Source organism: Panthera tigris, chromosome A1, assembly GCF_018350195.1.
Source record: "Panthera tigris isolate Pti1 chromosome A1, P.tigris_Pti1_mat1.1, whole genome shotgun sequence".
Lineage (NCBI taxonomy): Eukaryota > Metazoa > Chordata > Mammalia > Carnivora > Felidae > Panthera > Panthera tigris.
The window spans coordinates 114,816,543-114,836,475 of NC_056660.1; the positions used below are offsets into that span (position 1 = coordinate 114,816,543).

A 19,933-nucleotide genomic window follows, 5' to 3' on the forward strand; every position below is an offset into this window, starting at 1 on the left:
CCAAGATCCCCTAAATAGCAAAGCTAGGATTTGAACCCAGGACTGGCTGAATCTAAAGTCTGTTCTCCTAACTGCTAAATTATACTACCTTCCCATTCATCTACCCATCAAACAAGTTCCCAGAATTGGCTACATTCCTTTTAACATTCCTTCAGGTAGCTGTGGTGGAAATTCCCAGGCAGCATTCAGAATGTGGTGAATTAAATATTACACTCTGACTAAAGCCAAGTGCCAGCTATCCACAGAGACCACTGAGAGGTCAGTATCCTGCCAATAGACACACATACAAAACCTTTGCAACATACAGACAGAACACCTCAATCCTGGACTGGGGCCCAACAAAGTCTCTACCTCCATTGGTCTGACTCCATACTGCCACACTCTGAATCACCTCACATCACACACTCAGGCCAGAATAAACTTCTCACCTAACCTTCCCTCACTCCTCTTGCTTTGATGGTCAGGATAGGCAAAAATACTCTTGGGATGGGGCAGGCATGACTAGAACCAGACCTGTTTGCCCACTGAGATGTGGGGTCTGAGTGTTGTGCTCAACTACAACATACCAGCCTTTGGAGCAGGCTCAAGGAAATTTGGTGCAGATTTTACAAGAGGGTCTTGAGAAACTAGAAGGTAGAGGGTGATGTCAATGGGGTATCAAGTTAAATGTAATGGGGTATCAAGTTAACTGTAAAAATAATGTGTTCCATTCTAATTCTCCAGGAGGCGTTCAGAGCCCTCTGCCTGCCCTTGTCACAAATGCTCTGGCTCTCCCTCCCCAAGGCTAGAGACAGAGGCTCTTCTATTTAAGCATTAATACAGCAACCCCACTGCCAGACGGCTGGGCAAGGTCTCCAGGTCAGAACTTTCATGCTTGTTTTGCAATGTGGATGAGGGCCTTGGAGGGTGCCACAGGAACAGATAAGGTAGGACTGGGGGCCGCAGGACATTGAATTCCATCTGCTCTAGGCACTTGCCTGATTAGAAGTGATTCGAGCACTTTTAACCTCATAAAACCAGTAGAAACAGTCCATATGTTCCACACCCGAACCCATTGAGTCTTCTTGTTTTGGTCCTCAAGGCCCAGCGGGCTCAGTTCTCAATGAAGGTAGGGGAGGACAGTCAGAGGTTACATCTGTTCAACCCAATACCTCTATTCCTAAAACCTCCTTCTACCCCCTATGCCATTACTTCCTACTTCACTTCCTTGGTGTTTTATCACTCTTCAATGGCACCAACTACCCTTATGCAAGCCCAGTAGGAGTAACAGTGCTACCACAAAGTTGGCTGGCACAGTAAATGCTGCCCCTGCCAGCACAGCAGCAATGGGGGCAGTGAGGACATGGTGATGAATATTTGCATGGACTGATGAAACTCCACTGTGGCAGCTGCCAGGGCTTGCCATCCACCTTGTCACAGTGAAAAGTACAAAAGCCTACTCTTGAGAACAGACTCAAGTGGCATCATAGTGTGGTTACCGTCAAGAATGGCTGGGACTAGAAGGACAAGGGGTAAGAAGGTGGGTCTAGGCTCTCTTTGGTCAATGGCATAGGACAAGTTAGCTCAATGAGTTAGGTCAATGAGCCAATGTTTTCATAAGACAATGAAGATCATCACAGTTACTACTGTGAAGACTGAACAGGATTATGCACATGAAGCACCTAACTCAATACCTGAATATAGTAAACACTCCACAAATGCTGGTTACTTTCTAAGCAATGGTTCCAGGTTCTTAAAAGGGCTAGAAAGTTGTTCCTTCTGAGGATGCCCCATTTAAAAACCAGGCCAGGACCAGCCCCTGTTTCTTAGCACAAGTTCCTTTAACAACAGAATACTCCTGCCCCTCATCGGTGCTCAGTATTCTCCTGTGAACAATATTTCAGCAGCATTGAGCCGAGCAGCAGAGCCTAAAATAGCATTTGCAGAGTGAGGCACATGTCACTGCCTCTCCTGTGTTTGAGAAGAGTGCAAGGAAAGAAAGTTTTCAATCACTTGCTCAGAAAGCTCGGCCACCCACCACCTGCCTTCCTTTCACGGCACTCACATGCCGCAATCTCTGTTCTGCTGGAAAATGAAAGTCCCTGAGCCCTGCAGCAACAGCCATCACCCCGAAGGACCATACTGTTCCCCTCCAGTGGGCCAGAGCCTCTGCTCCTTCAAAGCAGCCCTGTGGGCACGAAGGACATATGCACTTAGAATCCAGAATGTGTTTCACATGGAGCTGGGCTTGGTACCTGGCCGAAGGGCCTGCCACTCATGGGTTGGGTGAAACACCTCCAGGACCTCAGAGTCCAGCTCCTCTTCCGCTGTGGTTTCCTTTCTCTCTGCTTCTTTGGTGCTGCTCTTTTCTGGGCTCGGGAGCGCAAACTCCTTCAGAGAAAAGAAAACACAGGGCGTGACCCACCAGAACTAGGCACGAGGCATAGAGAACATGGCCTGGGTTGTATACTCTTCTCCTCCATACTCCTCCCCTCTCTAGCCTTGTTTGGACCACAGTGATACAGTTAAATGAACACAGCATGTGTTATACATACATAGCACGTTTGTACATACCTAAGGAAAAACTCCACAAAGTTCAATACTATCTCAAGGAGGTTAAGGGAACATACTGGGAAGAAGGGTTGGCAAAGGAGACAATAAGAGACTTCTACTTTTTATTTTCTATGCTACTATACTGTATGATGTTTAAAACTCCTACCTATTGCTCTTACAAATAAAAAAGATACATTAGGGTACCTGGGTGGCTTAGTCGGTTGAGCATCCGACTCTTAATTTCGACTCAGGTCATGATCTCATGGTTCATGAGATAGAATCCCATGTCGACTTCTGTGCTGACAGTACAGAGCTTGCCTGTGATTTGCTCTCTCCCTCGCTCTCTCTCTGCTCCTCCCCTACTCATGCTCTCTCTCACTCTCTGCTCCTCCCCTACTCATGCTCTCTCTCACCTCTCTCTCTCTCTCTCTGCCTTTCCCCTGCGCACACATGTGCTCTCTCTCAAAATAAACATTAAATATACATATATGTATATATATATATACATATACAAATGTGTATATATATATGAAAAAACACATATCAATGGGAGAATAAATCCTCAAATAGCCACCCCAGACATACAAAAGATGCCAGCTGAGGCCCAACTGATTCCTATGCAGTCCAGCAGGACACAATAAGAGCCTGGCAATTCCCCAGGGTGCCTACAGGGCATAAATGACCACTTGGGACATAACAATCCATGGTGAAATGGCTGCAAGTGGGAAGCTGGGAGTTTGGTGGGGCTGAGGGAGAAAGAAGCCACAGCTGAAAACCTCTTCCTAAAACCTGTTTCCTTCCACCCCCTGGAGAGCATGGAGGATTAATGAGATGGTGTCTGTGGAGCATGGTGAGCTCAGGAGACAGAGATGCAAGATAAATACAAAGTATTATTCATTTTGCTCCTTCCCGGCCTCCAATTCTTCGTGTCCAATTTTTAAACCTTACTTGCATAAAAGCAGTAAGGCCTCTGGAAAATAGAACCAGAGGGTTCTAGAGCTCTGGCATAGCAAGAAGGAACCCACACTAGTACACCAGGAAGTTATTTCAACCTTCCCACCTCCCAAGTCTTCCCCTACTAACAGTGAGCACATTTCGTGAATTCCTATGAACTCAAACCTGTTCTAGGAACTTGACACACATCTCATTTTGGCTTCCCAATAATACTAACCTTGCATGAGAGGCAGTAATGCATCTCTTGCAAGCAACACCCCAGCTCCAGATATGCATCCCCACCTATCTTGTCCCCCAGGGTCTGATCTTTAATTAGCTGTCAGAGGGAAGGGCAAGGTGTTAAAGTATTCATGATAACAATGTAATGCCCCTCCAAGGGTTTTTAACATTTTAACAAGAAATAAAGGCATGAAATTCAGATGACAGGATTTCAAATCTTGTTAAAGACCAGTAAGGAAGAGATCTTGGACAAGAAGAGGCCCTCAAATCATATCCCAAGTAATGAGAGGCCAAGACTACAGCAATAGTAGTTAAGAACTTAAGCTCCACATCAGATAATCTGAAGTTTGAATCCCAGTTTATTATGACTCCCAGAAAGTTACTTAATTTTCTAAGCCTATTTCCACATTTGTAAAGCAGAAATACTAATGACATCTAACTCATACATTAGATGAGGAACTATCTTGTAAACCACTAGACCCCAGATACATGGTAGCGATTACTCTTACTACATGTAAAGACCATCACAGGTTCCAGGTTGGATGAGTCTGTACTATGACATCCAACAGTGACTACACACTGTGACATTATTCAGGCAGGTCAGGTTTTGGTTGTGGTCTCACCTGTGCAGCCTGGCTGTCAAATGCCTCCTACCTTCAACTTGAAGCTTGCACAGATCTGAGCTCAAAAGAAAGCTAGGAGAAGAGGAGACATGCTTGGGAAACTAAAGGAAAGACAGAGTGGCAAGAGACACTGGCCTAAAGCCAGATTTCCTAAGAGCAGGCTCTATGTGAGTCTCTTTCACCAATGTACCCCAATGCCCAGCAAAGGACTAAGTTTGTAATCCAAGAACAAAGGAATGAAGAAATGACCCTGTCCCATAGGCAGGTATGTCTTCTGGAGGCCTTGGACTGAGGAAAGCCCAAAGTAGCCACGTCTACTAGAACCCAGGCACTAGCCCCACATTGCAGAACAAAGAATACCTTGTCTACAAATACTCAAAACCCATTTAATCCAGGGCCGAGTCATGCTGGCCAGCCTCTGCCATAAGCACCACACACTAGACCATGGGACTAGGAGAATATTAATAGAATTTACCTCAGAAGTATGGGGGTCAAATGCCTCCAGGGGCCAGGTAGGGCCAGCAGTAAAACAACAGGTTGTTGGGGGGCTGTGAAAACTGGAGCCCTCCTGCCTTGACTAAGGAACACAGCTGCTACTCAGCTGGTCCACCACTGCCATGAAAAAGAGAAAACAGAAAAACAGATGATTTTTACATAAAATTTTTGTATTTTAGAACACTAAGAGGGCCAAACTAAACCTCTCTAAGCTTTAAATTGCAACTCTTGCTTTTGTCTATTAGTCAGGTAACTGCTGGCAGGTATAGCTGTAAGCAAGCAACGAAATCCTTGTCACTAAGAGAAGCAGTAAGAGGCAATAGGAATGGGAATAATGAAAACATGGCAGAAAACCCTTCAAACACTAGGCTGGGGGAGTGTTCATTCTCTTTTTCCACATTTCTTTCAACATTAATAAATTCAAGATGGAGACCGATGAACCACTGAGCCACATGCCTCAGGCTCTAGGGAGGCTAAATACTTTCACAGTAATCCCACCATTGCTGAAAATGTTTTCTGACCTTCCGGTTGGTGTCACCTTTGAACCAGATTTTAAGCGACACACACACATACACAGATACACACAATCTGCCATTATTTTATAGTACAAATCTGTTTTTAGTAGGGGTGATAAAAAATTGGTGCTCCTGTGATCAGCTCACCCTATTCACCAAATCTAACTCTGAGCAACTTTGCACTGTTTGCCCAAATCACATCTGACAAGCACTGAGGGAGTCAGTTCAAAAGGGGCATTCCAAGAAAGGTTTTGAGGAAAAGCAGCATCATGGGGATGAGACTGTAATGGTAACAGCAACTACCATTTGTAGCTCTGGGCTAAAGTGCCTTCCATGCCTCACAACTCACCCAAGTTTCATCTGTGGAGCACAAATTTTATTCCCATTTTATAGATGAGGACAGGTATCGGGCCTGAGCAAAAATCACACTGCTGAGAAAAGCAGACAAAAATTTAAGTCCAGGCCTGCCTGTCTCCAAAGCCCATGCATGAATTTTGACTCAGTTCTGTGTTTCTGTTCTTAGTTATGTGTCCTAATGGCTATGCCCTGCATACTGAGGGAATGAAGGGGCAGGGGGGAAGGGCACACTGAGATCACCTTAGCACATCTACCAGCACACACCCCCACCACCCCCACCCCCTCAGGGGAAAGGGAAGGCTTTCACGGTCCAAGTAACAAACCACAGTCCCAGAGAAAGGACAAGCAAGACTAGCCTCTCTCTGCCCGGGAAGGGCTGTCAACAGCAGATAAAGACCAACGGGTGAGAGAAGCCAGCCAGCCCTTGGTCAACAAGTAAACCCCCCATGTTCTGGTGCCCTCTCAGCTGGCTTCTCAGGGCTCCCTTCCATACTGAAACCTCAGCACTCTTTTCCCTGCCACCATCACTCCAAATACCAATCTCCTCTCAACTGACTGGCAAGAAATTCCAGCTAAGGTGTTAGCTGACAACAGCTTACCATGTCTCACTTCCTTGCACTTGTATCTGAGTAAGAGATTCCTAAAGACCAAAGCCTTCAAGATCCAGGAGAATGAATGAATCTCTAATGGTAAGCTGACAGACGCTGTGACAGAGACAGACTGCCATGGCAATATTTTGGGCTAGGACCCTGACTGACAAAGCCCTATATTAAATCATAAAAGCAGACACCCTTTTACTGAAAATAACAGCTGACATTTATTGACCATACTCTGCCAGTCCCAAAGCTAGGTGCTTCATATATATTTTTATATATACATACAAATCATGCATAATCTACATTAAAATCTTAAGAGGGAAGTATCAACCCTATTTTACGGATGAGAAAACAAAGCTCAGAAATGGCCAAATTGCCAAAGTAGGGGGTGCCACTTACCAATGGTCTGTGCTCCTTCCACTGGATTCCACTACCTCCTTCATACTCACTACTTTTTGAAGGCCAGTATACTACACAACCCCATCCCTTCAGTATCCACACTGCTGCTAAGTTGTGGCATCTCAGGGAGGTATCACAGCAGAAGATCGTACCCTGATACACACAATCTTTCCTGGGTAGCCATTAACCTGTACAAATGCCTTTGGAGAGGACAATTCCAGGCCACCAGGACCTCTTGCCTGGACTCAAGGCTCTGAATAAAGGATCATAAACACTCCCAGCTATCCCACCACCCATTTTCACTGTTGTGAAGGTGGGCTGACTGCATAATTTGGATTTTAAATGCCAACAGGGCAGCAATTTTTACGGTATGAGAGAAAAGATGCTTCAACTCCTACTTGTGCTTAGCACATGATGAAAGATTATGACAAATGGATACAGCTTAGGAACAGACATAAGGATAAAAGTAGCTTCTGTTGATGAAAGTCAGTATTAACATTTTTCTGAGACTAGACTCAATAGAGCTAATATAAATGGGCCAGAATAATTATGGCTCTGAAAGCTCATCTATTTGGTTGGACTATTATCCAAAAGGGACTTACTAACACACAGTCCTTAAGCAAATTCATCAGCACGTTTTTGTTAATTGTGCATCTGCTAAAGCTCATCATGGGAAGCACCGGATCCTCATGAGCTGCAGGTTGAGTGGGGGCGGAGAGGGAGGGGAGTACACAGCCCTGATCCCTCCAGACACTTGGGTGCTTTTCTGGTCTAGGCTATGACAAAGACAGCCCCTAACTCAGGCTGTGGCCAGTCCCACCCTCAGGGGCCAATGGAATCTCATCCTCATTATCCTTGAGGAAAAGGCCAAAAAAAACTAGCACCAGTATGATCTTAGAGAACATTAAAAGCTCAAAAGGATTCGTGACTCCTAACTGTACTTCCTCTTCTGCTCCACAAAGTGAGCAGAAAGGCAGAGAAAAAACAAATGACTTCAGAGAGAAGGTGGAAGCTTGCCATGAGCCAGAGGTAAACCTCAGCTGAGCTGGATTGCTATTAAATTCATCACAATTGTCATTTGTACTTCAAGGCCCTCCTGCTCCAAAGCCTTCAACACTTACCCAACATTTAGCAGGAGACCCTGGGGTTGAGGAAGGTGGCCAGGGGAAGGGGAAACTGTCAGAAAGCTGACAGTCAAGGCTTCTCAGGGGAAAGCAAAGAGGAAGCACTGGGAGCTGGTGAAGGGCAGCTTATTGCTGGGGCCAGCCAGGCAAATGGGGCCAGGAGTCTTAGCATGCTGCAGCCAGGCCAAGCTCAGGGCTTTCTTGGTCATTCTACTCCTGCCTGTGACAGTGACAGAAAGCCTAAGCAGTGAGGTCTACGTTAATGAAGAGAGGCTTAAAAAGAAGAGGAAGAAAAAGGACAGAGGAAAAGAGAATGGAGAGACAGAGACAGATGGAAAAAGCACAAGGAAGACAGGAGTAGAAGAACAAGCTGAGTCTTACTTAGTGCTCACCACACAGGCAACCAGCTCCTGGGGAGAATCCTGATCTTCCCAACTCTGCCACAAACTGGCTGAATGATTCTGGCCAAGTTACTTAATGTCTCTGAGCCTCAGTCTCCTTCTGAAAATGAGGGATAATAACTGTAGTTGTTCACTTCTTAGGGGTTTTGGAGGGATTAAATGAGAATACATATAAAGCACTTACTAAAATAATTGGTACATGATAACCTCATCAACATTATCAGTATTACCATATCATCATCCTATTTTCTCCAAAGGGAAACTATGCCATGAGCTAGCTTCCTTCCTTCCTTTCTTTTGAGACAAAGTGTGCATGAGCATGAGAGTGGGTGAGGGGCAGAGACAAAGGGGAACAGAGAGAATCCCAAGCAGGCTCCACGCTGTCAGCACAGAGCCAGACACAGAGCTCAAATTAATGATACGGGGATCATGATCTCAGCCAAAACCAGGAGTCGGACACTTAACCAACTGAGACACCCAGGTGCCCCTATGCTATGAGCTTTAAACAGAGGCCAGAGGACTCAGTGGGGTGGGGAGGAGAGTACACATACTCCTTGACCCAGTGCTAACCACATTCCTGTAAGAAAAATAAAAGCTCACCCTATTCCCACAAAAGCCTTGGTGGCATGGAGGCTTTCTTGGAGCCTACAGGGATTCTTCTATTTGTGTTAAGAAATTTACCGGGTTCTGATGACTGAGGCAGAAGGTGAAGCAGGAAGCCATCAGCAGCCCGAGCAGCATTCCCAGAAGAGCCATCCTAGAAGGGGGCAGGCCCTGGGGAGGCACAGTTAGAGACCTGAGGAATGTAAACAAAGAAGACAGAAGGTAAACAGGAAGCTGGTGCCTGATCCCCCAGCAATGTGATTCCAATGATGTCATGTGTTCAATGGATATCAGACATTTCCTGCACAGATATATCAAAGGTCTTCCTTCTACCACAGGAGAAGATCTAAAGGAAGCTTCCAGCTACCATAAGGAGTCCAGCCACTCATGACCAGATATGCCTTGGTTGGAAGCAGAGAGCCAAGCAAGACTCTCACGTGAGATACAACGGTTGGGGTCCCTTCCTTCCTCACTATCAACTTATTGTCAGGTTGTACAGGGTGGTATTGGCTATGATAAGGAGAGAAATAAACTAACCAATTGATTTGTGTATCAAGAGACATGAGTCCAAATCCTCATAAGTCATCATAACCGTTCACTTCTAAACCATGCTCACTATTATACCTGAAAACAGATGCCATCAGTATCCCATCAACCAGCAAAGTTCCATATTCCCAAGCCATGAAGTCTTACACAAAACTTTTCAAATGGCCCAACTATCCAAAGTACAGGCCCTAGTAGCTGTTAAAATCAAAACAAAAGGATAAAAGAATATTCCATGTTCATGGATTAGAGACTTAATATTGTTAAGATGACAATATTACCCAAAGCAATATGCAGATTCAACGCAATCCCTATCAAAATACCAAGGCTGTTACAAAAATGGAGAAACCCTTCTTTAAATACATAAGGAATTTCAAGGGACCCAAAGTAGACCCAAAGATGTAAGAAAAAAAGAACCAAGTTGGAAGACTCATACTTCCTGAATTCAAAACTTATTACAAAGCAATAGTAATCAAAACAGTGTGGTACTGGCATTAGGACAGATGTAAAGACCATTGGAATAGAACTGAGGACCCAGAAATAATCATGTGTACTCAAATGATTTTCAACAGGGTGCCAATACCATTCAATGGGGAAAAAATAGTCTCTTCAACAAACTATTCTGGGACAACTGAATAGCCACATGCAGAAAATGAGATGGAATCTACCCTTTTGTCATGTACAAAACTTAACTCAAAATGTATCTAAGACCTAAATTTAAAAGCTAAACTTTTACAAGAAAATATAGAGGAAATCTTCATAACCTTGTATTTGGTAGTAGTGTCTCAAAAATGACACCAAGACAACGGGTGATTTAAAAAAAAAATAACTAAATTAAACTCCATCAATATGTGAAAACTTTTGTGCCTCAAAGGACCTTATGAAGAGATTGAAAGGACAGCCAACAAAATGGGAGAAAATATTTGCAAATCACCTCTCTCACTGATAGGGTTTAATAACCAGATACATAAACAACGACGGCTATAATTTTTTTAAAAGAAAATAACAAATATTAGCAAGGATGTAGACAAACTGGAACACCTCATACATTAGTGGTGGTAATGCAAAATGGTACAGCTGCTGTGAGACACAGTTTAGCAGTTCCTCAAAAGCAAAACACAGAATTACCTTAAGATCCATAAATTCTACCCCTAGGTATTTATTCTACCCAACAGTTCTGAAAATAGTGATTCAAACAGATACTTCCATGCAAATGTTCCCAGCAGCATTATTCACAATAGCCAAAAGGTGGAAACAACCCCAATATCCATCAACAGATCAATGGATATTTTTAAAGTGTTGTGTATACATACAATGGAATATTATTCAGCCATAAAAAGAATGCAATTCTGATACATGCTTCAACATGAATGAGCCTTGAAAACATTATGCCAAGTGCAATAAGCAAGACACAAAAGAACAGATATTGTATGATTCTATTTAAATGAATTTTCTTGGGGTGCCTGGGTGGCTCAGTCGGTTAAGCGTCCAACTTCAGCTCAGGTCACGATCTCGCGGTCTGTGAGTTCGAGCCCCGCGTCAGGCTCTGGGCTGATGGCTCAGAGCCTGGAGCCTGCTTCCGATTCTGTGTCTCCCTCTCTCTCTGCCCCTCCCCCGTTCATGCTCTGTCTCTCTCTGTCTCAAAAATAAATAAACGTTAAAAAATAAAAATTTAAATGAATTTTCTTGAATAGCAAACTCACAGAGACAGAAAGTAGATTATAGATTACCAGGGGAGTTACTACTTAATGGGTACAGAGTTTCTTGGTACAACAATTTTGGTCAGTAAACTAGAGTGGCAGTCAAGAGAACTTAATCCAAATTGTTGAACCACTATATAGTATACCTGAAACTCATTATTACACTGTAGGTTAACTAATGGGAATTTAAATGAAATCTTAAAGAGAAACGCGTGTACTTTAAAAAAAAAAAATTGGCAAATGACCTAGGAAAGAAAGGCAGAAAGAGAAATAAAACAAGCTAAAAATTTTAAGAAGCCTTAGAAAAAGTCAGAACAGGGGCGCCTGGGTGGCTCAGTCGGTCAAGCGTCCGACTTCGGCTCAGGTCATGATCTCACACTCCTTGAGTTTGAGCCCCGGGTCGGGCTCTGTGCTGACAGCTCAGAGCCTGGAGCCTGCTTCAGATTCTATGTCTCCCTCTCTCTCTGCCCCTCCCCTGCTCATGCTCTGTCTTTCTCTGTCTCAAAAAAAAAAAAAAAAAAAAAGTCAAAACATGTCAGCATTACTTCAAGCCCTTATAAAAGGTTTGAATGTTGATCACTCAGCCCTAATATATCTCATTAGGCCATGTATTCAAAAAAAGCTTAACTGTATCAGTTATAGGGGAATATCTCTGAAGATTATGGTGCTTACCTTTTCTCGTTCCTATTCCTGCCCCAGTACATGCTCCACCTCAAGAAATTGGTCCTTTAACATGACTGTAGTGGGACCCAAAGTCCTACCTGAACCCACTGTCAGAAGTTATTACCCACTTGCCCAGCCCACACCTTCTCAGAGGCAGACGGAAACTTTCCCTAAGGACATCTGGAACCATAAAGGAAAACAGCCCTGCTGGACCGGCACTGTGCTAAAAAAGCATAGCCAAATGGAAAAGCAAAGGCTTGGGCACTAAAAATAGCTGCTACACTCACCCAGCAGCAAAAGCCTTTGCTTTCTGCCAGCTTCTCCCCTCTTTTTTCGTCGATAAAATGGAGCGGCTGAGTCCCACATGAGCTTTCCCCAGCAACCTGTTTCCCTGGGGCACCAATCATACGGAAAGACTGGGAGTGAGTTCACAACACAGCATTAGGTTCTGGACAGGTGCCTGACCATACCTGAGTGTGCGTGGCAGGGGAGGGGGCAGTGGCCAGGCTTGGTGAGCATGCACAAGGAGCAAGCAGAGACTTCCACATCAGGAATGAAAGGGCTGGAAAGGCCCAGGGAGATGGGTCCCAAGAAAACACAGCCCTGGAGCTTCCTATAATGCCCCATACCTTTCTTAATCCTCAGCCTTTGGGGGAAAGGAAAATACAGAATGGAAGCAGGGTGCATTATCAGGAAATAAACCGTAAGAGAAAACAAAGATTATCCCCAAAGTCACAGATTTCCTTTCCCTGCATGAATAGTGTTCAAGTGTACATGGATGTACACACACACACTTCAATACTCCCTTCTCACAGCCAGGGATAAACACTGGAATTGATGCTGTGGAAAAAGATGAGGAGGAAGAGATAAATGAGAATGAATTAGTCAAGGGCAAAGAAGACAAATGAGCAGGAAATCCAGAAGAGACTGAAGAAAAAGAGGTCGAGGGCAGCTGATACACAAACAGCAGCTTCCCCACCACCCCCCCAACCCCGAAGTGGGAAGTGGAATGCGTGGGGAGGGGGCAAGGGAGGTGGTGAGAGAAATGGCAGCTCCCACAAGGTTCCCAGCCGCCTCCATCTCCTGCACACACACTAATGCCCTCAAAAGCATTTTATGCCAATACTAAGGATGAGACATCGATTCACAAATGGATCCTTCGTCTCCCCCCAGTAATTCCACATGGACTGCACACCTGACCTATTTACTGCCTCCATATATTTCTCCATGAAACACCAAGAGACAGAACATGTTGCAGGGAGGAGGTGCCTGAGGAGAGACAGGAGGAGTGAGGCTGGGAAAAAGATATGTCACAGTTTTCCAGGCTTTGCAGGGGTACCCTAAGAGCAAGTGCAAATTCTGCAACATACAGGCACACACAAGCATGAGTGATGGTATCCTGTGTCCTGCTAAGCAGTCTGGCCTGCAGCCACGTCACCTGGTCTTGGTCCTTACTCAACAAGTAACAAGTAGAAAATACGCAGTTTTCTGGGCTTTAGGCTGAAGGTGAGGGTGGGGGAGTGTGGAAACAGACTAAAGAGAGGTGGCACACAGCTGTGTTTTACCAGGACAGCTGACATCCCACATCACAAGCAAGTATCTGGGCAGCAGCAGCAGCTAAAGAAAACCTCAGACAATAACGTAAGTAAAGCCAAAGTCATGGCATACCTTTGAGGCACAGTTGGCACACTTGGGCTGATGTTAGTGCCCTTCCCAAACCCTACTTACCACCCCTAACACTGGATTTGCCTCATCACCTGCCCCTGTACACCTTGCAAAATAAACCTTCCTGTCATTCTTGGCTCTCACTGGAAGACAGACCAAGGTCTTCACATTACGGTCTTCTTCTGACTTCAAACACCATCATTCAGTCCGGGAAAGGGAAACACATTTCAGTGTTTCAGCAGTTACTCTTTCCTTAAGTATCCTTGGGCTTTGGGACAAGAAGATAATAAGGACTAAAAATGAAATGTCCATTTTTTTCCATCAAAACTGGCCATCTGTAGGCTGTACCTTTACTTAAATTGAGGGTAGATGCTCCAGCAATCTGTATTATCAGCTTACTGCAGCCCAGAGCAGATGCTTGGGGCATGGGTAGGAGGAGGCCCTTCGACTTTCTAGACCTTGCCTCTCTTGGGGCCTCATGTCCTCTACTCAATTCAGATAGGACTGGGGGAGAGGACTAGGCCCTGGGTAAAAAAGACATCCTCCCGTAACTTCTATCTTCTCTCAAGGCAGGAAAACAAAAAAATGTGATGAGGATGGCAAGAAGCCAAAGGAGAAGTGGGAGTGCTGGATCTCTGAAAGCTTCTTAGATGGGTGGCAGACCCCACGGACAGTGGCTGCTCTCCAGTCTCAGGGCCAGAGAAGAGTGAGAATAGGAAAAGGTCACAAGTGTCCTGGGCAGGCAGAGTCACGTCAGCAAACTGCCTGAGGGCACTTTGAATTCCACCTCATAAAATGCTCACATTCTTAACCTACAGTTTGTGTCCATGTGTTTGTTTCTCCAAATCTAGAAAAGTGAAAGGGCAAGAATTCCTACTTCTATCTTAAAAGAAGGAAATTGAAGCAAAAAGATAAAAACATGGATATAAAGTCTAGTACATGAATTTAGATTCAGAATGATCGAAGGCCATTTCTTAGCTCTGTCTATTCCTAGCTGTGTGATCTTGAATACAACTTACCAGACCTCAGTTTCTTTATCTGTAAAATGGCATTGTAAGAGCTCCTACTTCAAAGAGTGTTAGAGAGGATTAAATAAAAATATGGAAAATGCTTAACACCTGGAAAAACACCTGGCACCTACTTATCATTAGAGTAGGGATGATGACCTGCCCTTGGACACACAGGCAATCAGAGCCAGTCCAGGCACCCTGGTACAACTCTCCAGAGCACTGCCGCTTACAGAATCTACACATTCTTTAGCTGGCCCTATATCTCAAACTTTAGGACCAAAGCCTTTTTTTTTTTTTTTTTTTTGGCTATCTTCGCCCAAGAGGTGAAGGAAACAGATGTTGGAAGAGCACCCACCCCCAGCTGAAAAAGGAGAGATGAAAGCCAGTTTTCTGCTGAGCCCCAAGGCAGACCCAGCGCACTCAATGCTTTTCCCAGCATACTTGTGTCCAGAGAGCCAGGCCACCATCATGTAGAACTGCCAACTGCAGGAACACCTGTCAAAACAACCTTCTGCTTTACAGACTGAAGGTTAGAGGATGAGCTCTTCCTACAGACACACATTCATTACTATTTATGGGCTGCACAAACTCATATACACATACACAGTCACTCACCTCTACACAAACAAACTCACCGCCTAATCTGAGTAAATACAAAGCTGAAGAAACAACGCAAAGAGGACACTGGAAGGACAGTCCTGACAAGAGAAAACAATGTGCAAACGCTTAGGAAAAGAAATGGATTTTTAAAGAAAAATTTAAAGGACAAAAGAAATAAATTTGGAATAGTCAGGCAAACAGTCTCTTTCCCCCTAAGCCATAATCTACACAGCAAGTCAGGAGGAAAACAGCAACTAAATCCAAAGAGCCTATGAACAACAAAAGAAATGCGGCTTCTAATCCCATAACTAAGTCCATTACTGGCTGGGAGGCTGGACATGGAACATCCTTACCCACTGACCATTTGTAGTGGGGACAGTATCTGTCCCAAATATTGAGGTCATGCCTAGGGCTGAGCAAATACAGACTGCTCTCAACAGACTCAAGAAGGAAATTAACTCGAGGAGGCTGCTGGAGGTAGAAAGTTCACAAGAAACCTAAGCCTCTGCCTGAACAGACAGCTACAAAGCCAAAATCCACTCATGCACATGCCTTCAAAAGAGAGCCCAAGAGAGGTTTTTCCAGTAGCAATACAAGGACAGTGCTGGCCCCACCTGAGAGCACATAGAGCCAAGAATTCCATGAGCCCAGTGGGGACTAGAGCCCTGGGAGGAGGACAACATGGGAAGAAATAGGAAGGGGGCATTCCTGATACTCTGCACTCCAAAAGGTGAGAGACATACCAACTCCCATCCCTACCTTAGTAGGCAAGGAAACAGATCTTTAAGAAGGTGGCTAAGCATATAGCAAAAAACTGCAATCTCAGAGACAAAAGACAGTGGCTCCAGCTAAAAGAAATCAAAAGACAAGCAGAAAGAGAGCAAAAGCAAAAGGGACAAAGCAAATGGGAGCCCAGCTCGGCCCTCTCTAGACCTATCCTTACTCAAACAAGGCTATCAAAAAACTAAATGCTAGAAAAGCATTTTAAGACCCAATCTCCATTTGGACTGCTAAAGATCTAAACAACAGTGAGGGCACTTGATAGCTACATTAATAACCACAGTTCAATGCCTTCTGGCATGGAGCTTTTCAGTGGATCCACGAAATCTCTGGTAACTTCACACCTATTGAATACAAACAGGCAGAGAAGGTTAGGGCAGGGTAAGAATGTTGGTGCCATCAGCACAGAGGCAATAAGCAAAGCAACAAGAATAGACTCCCTGTCTTAGGGAGAAATCCAGAGAGAAAGAAAGAGCAAGAATAATCTTCAAGTCATGGCTGGAATATAGGAAAAGAAAAAAGCAAGCAAGGCAATCAAACAAGGAACAATGGTGCAGAATCACAAAGGTCAACAGAGGAGAGAATCCTGAGAAAATCAAGTTCCAGGCAATGATGTCAAGAGATCGGTCAGAATAAGGATGAGAGGGGCACCTGAGTGGCTTAGCAGGTTGATCGTCCGTCTCTGGATTTTGGCTCAGATCATGATCCCAGGGTTGTGGGATCAAACCTCACATTGGGCTCCACATTATGCATAAAGCCTGCTTGAAATTTTCTGTCTTTCCTGCCCCTGCTGCAAAAAAAAATTTTTAAATAAAAAAGAATGTGGATGAGAAGATCCACTGGGTTTGGCAATGAGGCCACCAGAGGGCCCTTCAAAAGAGGGTACATGAGACAAGAAATAGAGGCACAAAGGTAGACTGCTTTGAAAGCTTGAGTGGGTCCATTGAAGTTTGGAGATTTGGGGCCACTTCTCTAAATCCAATTTTTTCAATATTATCACTTGAGTCTCTTAATGAAGACAAAGAATTGGCTCCAGTGGTCAGGTCCTAAAGATGGATCCTCTAATGCCATACAATGGTTTTCTATGATTGTGTAGAGCTACCCCCTCCAACACACATGTCTTCAGGATAGAGATAGGCACAGTCACACCAGCAGAAGGAGGGAGCAGGGAGGCAAAGTCTTTAAGAACAAACTCCCACCAGACACAACTCCACATTCTCTGAGCTCTCCCATGCCCCAAACTGCTCAGAAGTTTTAGTTCTTGCACTTTGTAATACAGGATGGAGAGAAATACCCCAATGACACCAAATCCCCTAGGATTCAAATAAGTATCTGGACTACCCACAGGAAAATAAATTTTGTCTAAGAGCAATTATAGTCAACATTTATAGAGTACTTGCTATGCTCCAAGCAAAGTTCTAAGCTCATTTACTCTTCGCAACAACCATTTGACAAGGTTCTCATTCTGCCCAGGAGGGGACTGAAATTCAGAGAGGTTAAGTATTTTGCCCAAGTTCATGCAGCCAGAGTGGTAGTCAGGATTCAAAGCCAATCTGGCCCAGAATCCATCCTCTTTCCATAGACCACGCTGCCTTTCCAGTCATCTATGAATCAGCCACAGAAACTGGACTCATTTTACTTATTCTTCAACAGTGTGAATGGATACAAAGGCACACATTCTGTGTCAGGAGAAAAATTTTTAAATGAGCCTACTGGGGCCCTCTTGTGGAGAGACCCACCTCTACCATGTCCCAAGTTTTTACACTACACACACACACACACATACACACACATATGTTTTCACACACATATGTTTTGATTGGTGAATGTCCTTGGCACAGCCCAGCTCACACAGGAGGCACAGATATTCAAGAAGAAGAACATCCTTGACTAAGACTGCAGCCAGGTCCCTGGCATCCTGTGTGTCTTCACCTCTTAACCTCCCATCATGCAGACTTCTCAGCTATACAAGAAGTGAAAGTATCTTTCTTCTCCAACCCCCAAACACTCCCCTCATATATACCCAACTGTCTGGTGAGAATGAAGCAGAGGGGAGGAGTAACTATATTGGCCAAGATGATATCCAAGCTTATTTCCAAATAGTCTGTGATCCTGACATCTTCACTCCCCATCCCAAAAACATTTAGGACAGGATTACCTCTACATGGCAAAAGAAAATGAAGCCAAAAAGGTGAATGTGGTTTTCCTAAGCACACCAGTAAGTGACAAGGTGAATTAGAGAAATACCCCAGACCCGGTCAGTTTACTTCCCCCTCGGCCCTAGATTACAAGCTCCCAACAGAGAGTGGGCAAGGAGACCTACTTCTTCTACTTGTTCTCTGATCCTGCCTAATGTCCTTAAAGTGACCAGCCTATGTCTGATAACAGCCAAGGTTACTAGAAGGTGTACTCTACTCCATCTCCACTCCAGTGTAATGAAAAGAATGTGGGCTCCGAATGTCAAGCCAGGTCACCTCACCTAGTTGTGGGACTCTAGACAAGCTGCTTAACCTCTCCAGGTTTCAATTCCTTCATCTACAAATGGACTTGATAGTAACTACTTTACTTTGCAGGATGGTTCTTGGTGTTAAGTGAGATGTTATGAAGCATATAGTACAGTACCTGAACAAAGTGAGGACTCAAGAAGGTTGTAGCTCTCATTAACAACTACTGTGAGAGAAAATTTTGAATAAAGGACAGGATATACAAAAGCAGTAAGGGCTTTATTCCCTTATAGAATTGTCTTGTGCTCTGACAATCAAGTCTTTCCTTGGAACCCAGTTTCCCTGAGCCACAGGCCTGCCTACACACCTGCACTACACTCTAGGTGGCTACAGAGGCATTTCCACTCAAACCTCAGCAATGCTGGCTGGCTCCGCATCAGTGCCCAGTGAAGAGCTGACTGAGAATGGCCACTTCAGAATCCAGCTTCCTGGTATCTCAGGCCTGTCTTCAAACTCCAATACCTCTAAAAGGGGAACAGGGAAGGCAGGAATAGCCAGGACAAATTCAAGAGACCTAGACTTTGTGTATCACTCTAGACAGGGTCAGCTGGCATCCAGGGAATAAGGGACCAGGGCCTCCTTCTTCCCTCTCCTTTAAAATAATGAATGGATCTCCTGATAGTAGGCACAATGGGCTTTCTCGATAGCCTGCTTCCAAAGACTTTCACACATTCATCCACACACAACCAGGGGCTGGGGCAGAATCAGAGTTCATCTTTTCCTGCTGTCTCCAAGCTTCCAGAGGAGATCAGAGCCTCTTAGTGAAACTATGATAGGAAGGAAGATATGACTTCCAGTCCATAGCTCCAAATGGACTATGTGCAAATCACTAAGAACACCAACCCTTATTCTGTGCTAGGCACTCTGGCACTTTGGATTTCAAGCATCCAGCATTCACACTCTAGAAACAGGTACCACACAAAGATATTTTACCATTAGCCTCAGTCCCCTGAGCACCATACTTCAGAACAGAACATACAAAAGATACCACTGCTGCCCTCAAGGGAGCTGACGTCCCGTTCACAATTAGTGGATAACATGGCTTTCCACAACAGAATTTGAGACAGCACAATTATCAAAAAGAAAGCCAACTGAAGAAATATACCATGAGAAAATAAATACCGCTCTAGGCAACTTGAGACACAAATTACAACTTTTAACGGATGAAATGAGCAACAATTAGGTTCCTCCTTAAACTAAATCAGGAGCCCCAAGAAAACAGCATTAACTTACAGAAACAATGAGCGCACCATAAGGACAGGTCACCAAACACAGAACTCGCTACTATCACATTGGCACTGACTATGTCTTCCAGGTAAATCAGCAACTGAAACATCATATTTTATTTTTAACACGCCTGAGAGTCCAAGACTATTTATAATCCCAGATCCTTAAAAACTTGAAAGGAGGATGAATTTTTAAATGTACACATTTACATATGTGGGCAGAAACACAAAAATCTGATGCCTCTCAACACAGCTCAGGGAGCCATAACTCACGGCTTTCACAATCCCACCTAACACCCAAAGAAAATCCGGGCGCCTTCTCCAAGAGATGGTGGGAGGCTGGGTAGGTAGCCAAGAAACAAAGAAACCTAAACTCAGCACTTGGCAAGACCATTAAGGAGCAGAGGATTTTAAATGCATTGTT

General features: G+C 44.4%; 1 protein-coding gene across 12 annotated transcripts in view; it reads right to left on the bottom strand.

Annotated features, from left to right (window-relative positions):
• SIL1 (SIL1 nucleotide exchange factor) overlaps nt 1-19,933 on the bottom strand; it is a 288,393-nt gene that overhangs the window by 157,789 nt on the left and 110,671 nt on the right. For 5 of the 12 annotated variants that reach the window (XM_042984965.1, XM_042984974.1, XM_042984941.1 and 2 more), the window contains exons 2-3: nt 8,897-9,011; nt 2,235-2,370 (exon numbers count right to left, since the gene is read on the bottom strand). In XM_042984965.1, the coding sequence (XP_042840899.1) occupies nt 2,235-2,370; nt 8,897-8,971 (211 nt within the window). In that variant the 5' untranslated portion in view covers nt 8,972-9,011. Of the gene's footprint in view, nt 1-2,234; nt 2,371-8,195; nt 8,316-8,815; nt 9,012-19,933 lie in introns of those variants that run through there. The other 7 variants (XM_042985026.1, XM_042984979.1, XM_042984949.1 and 4 more) reach the window with 5 other exon arrangements.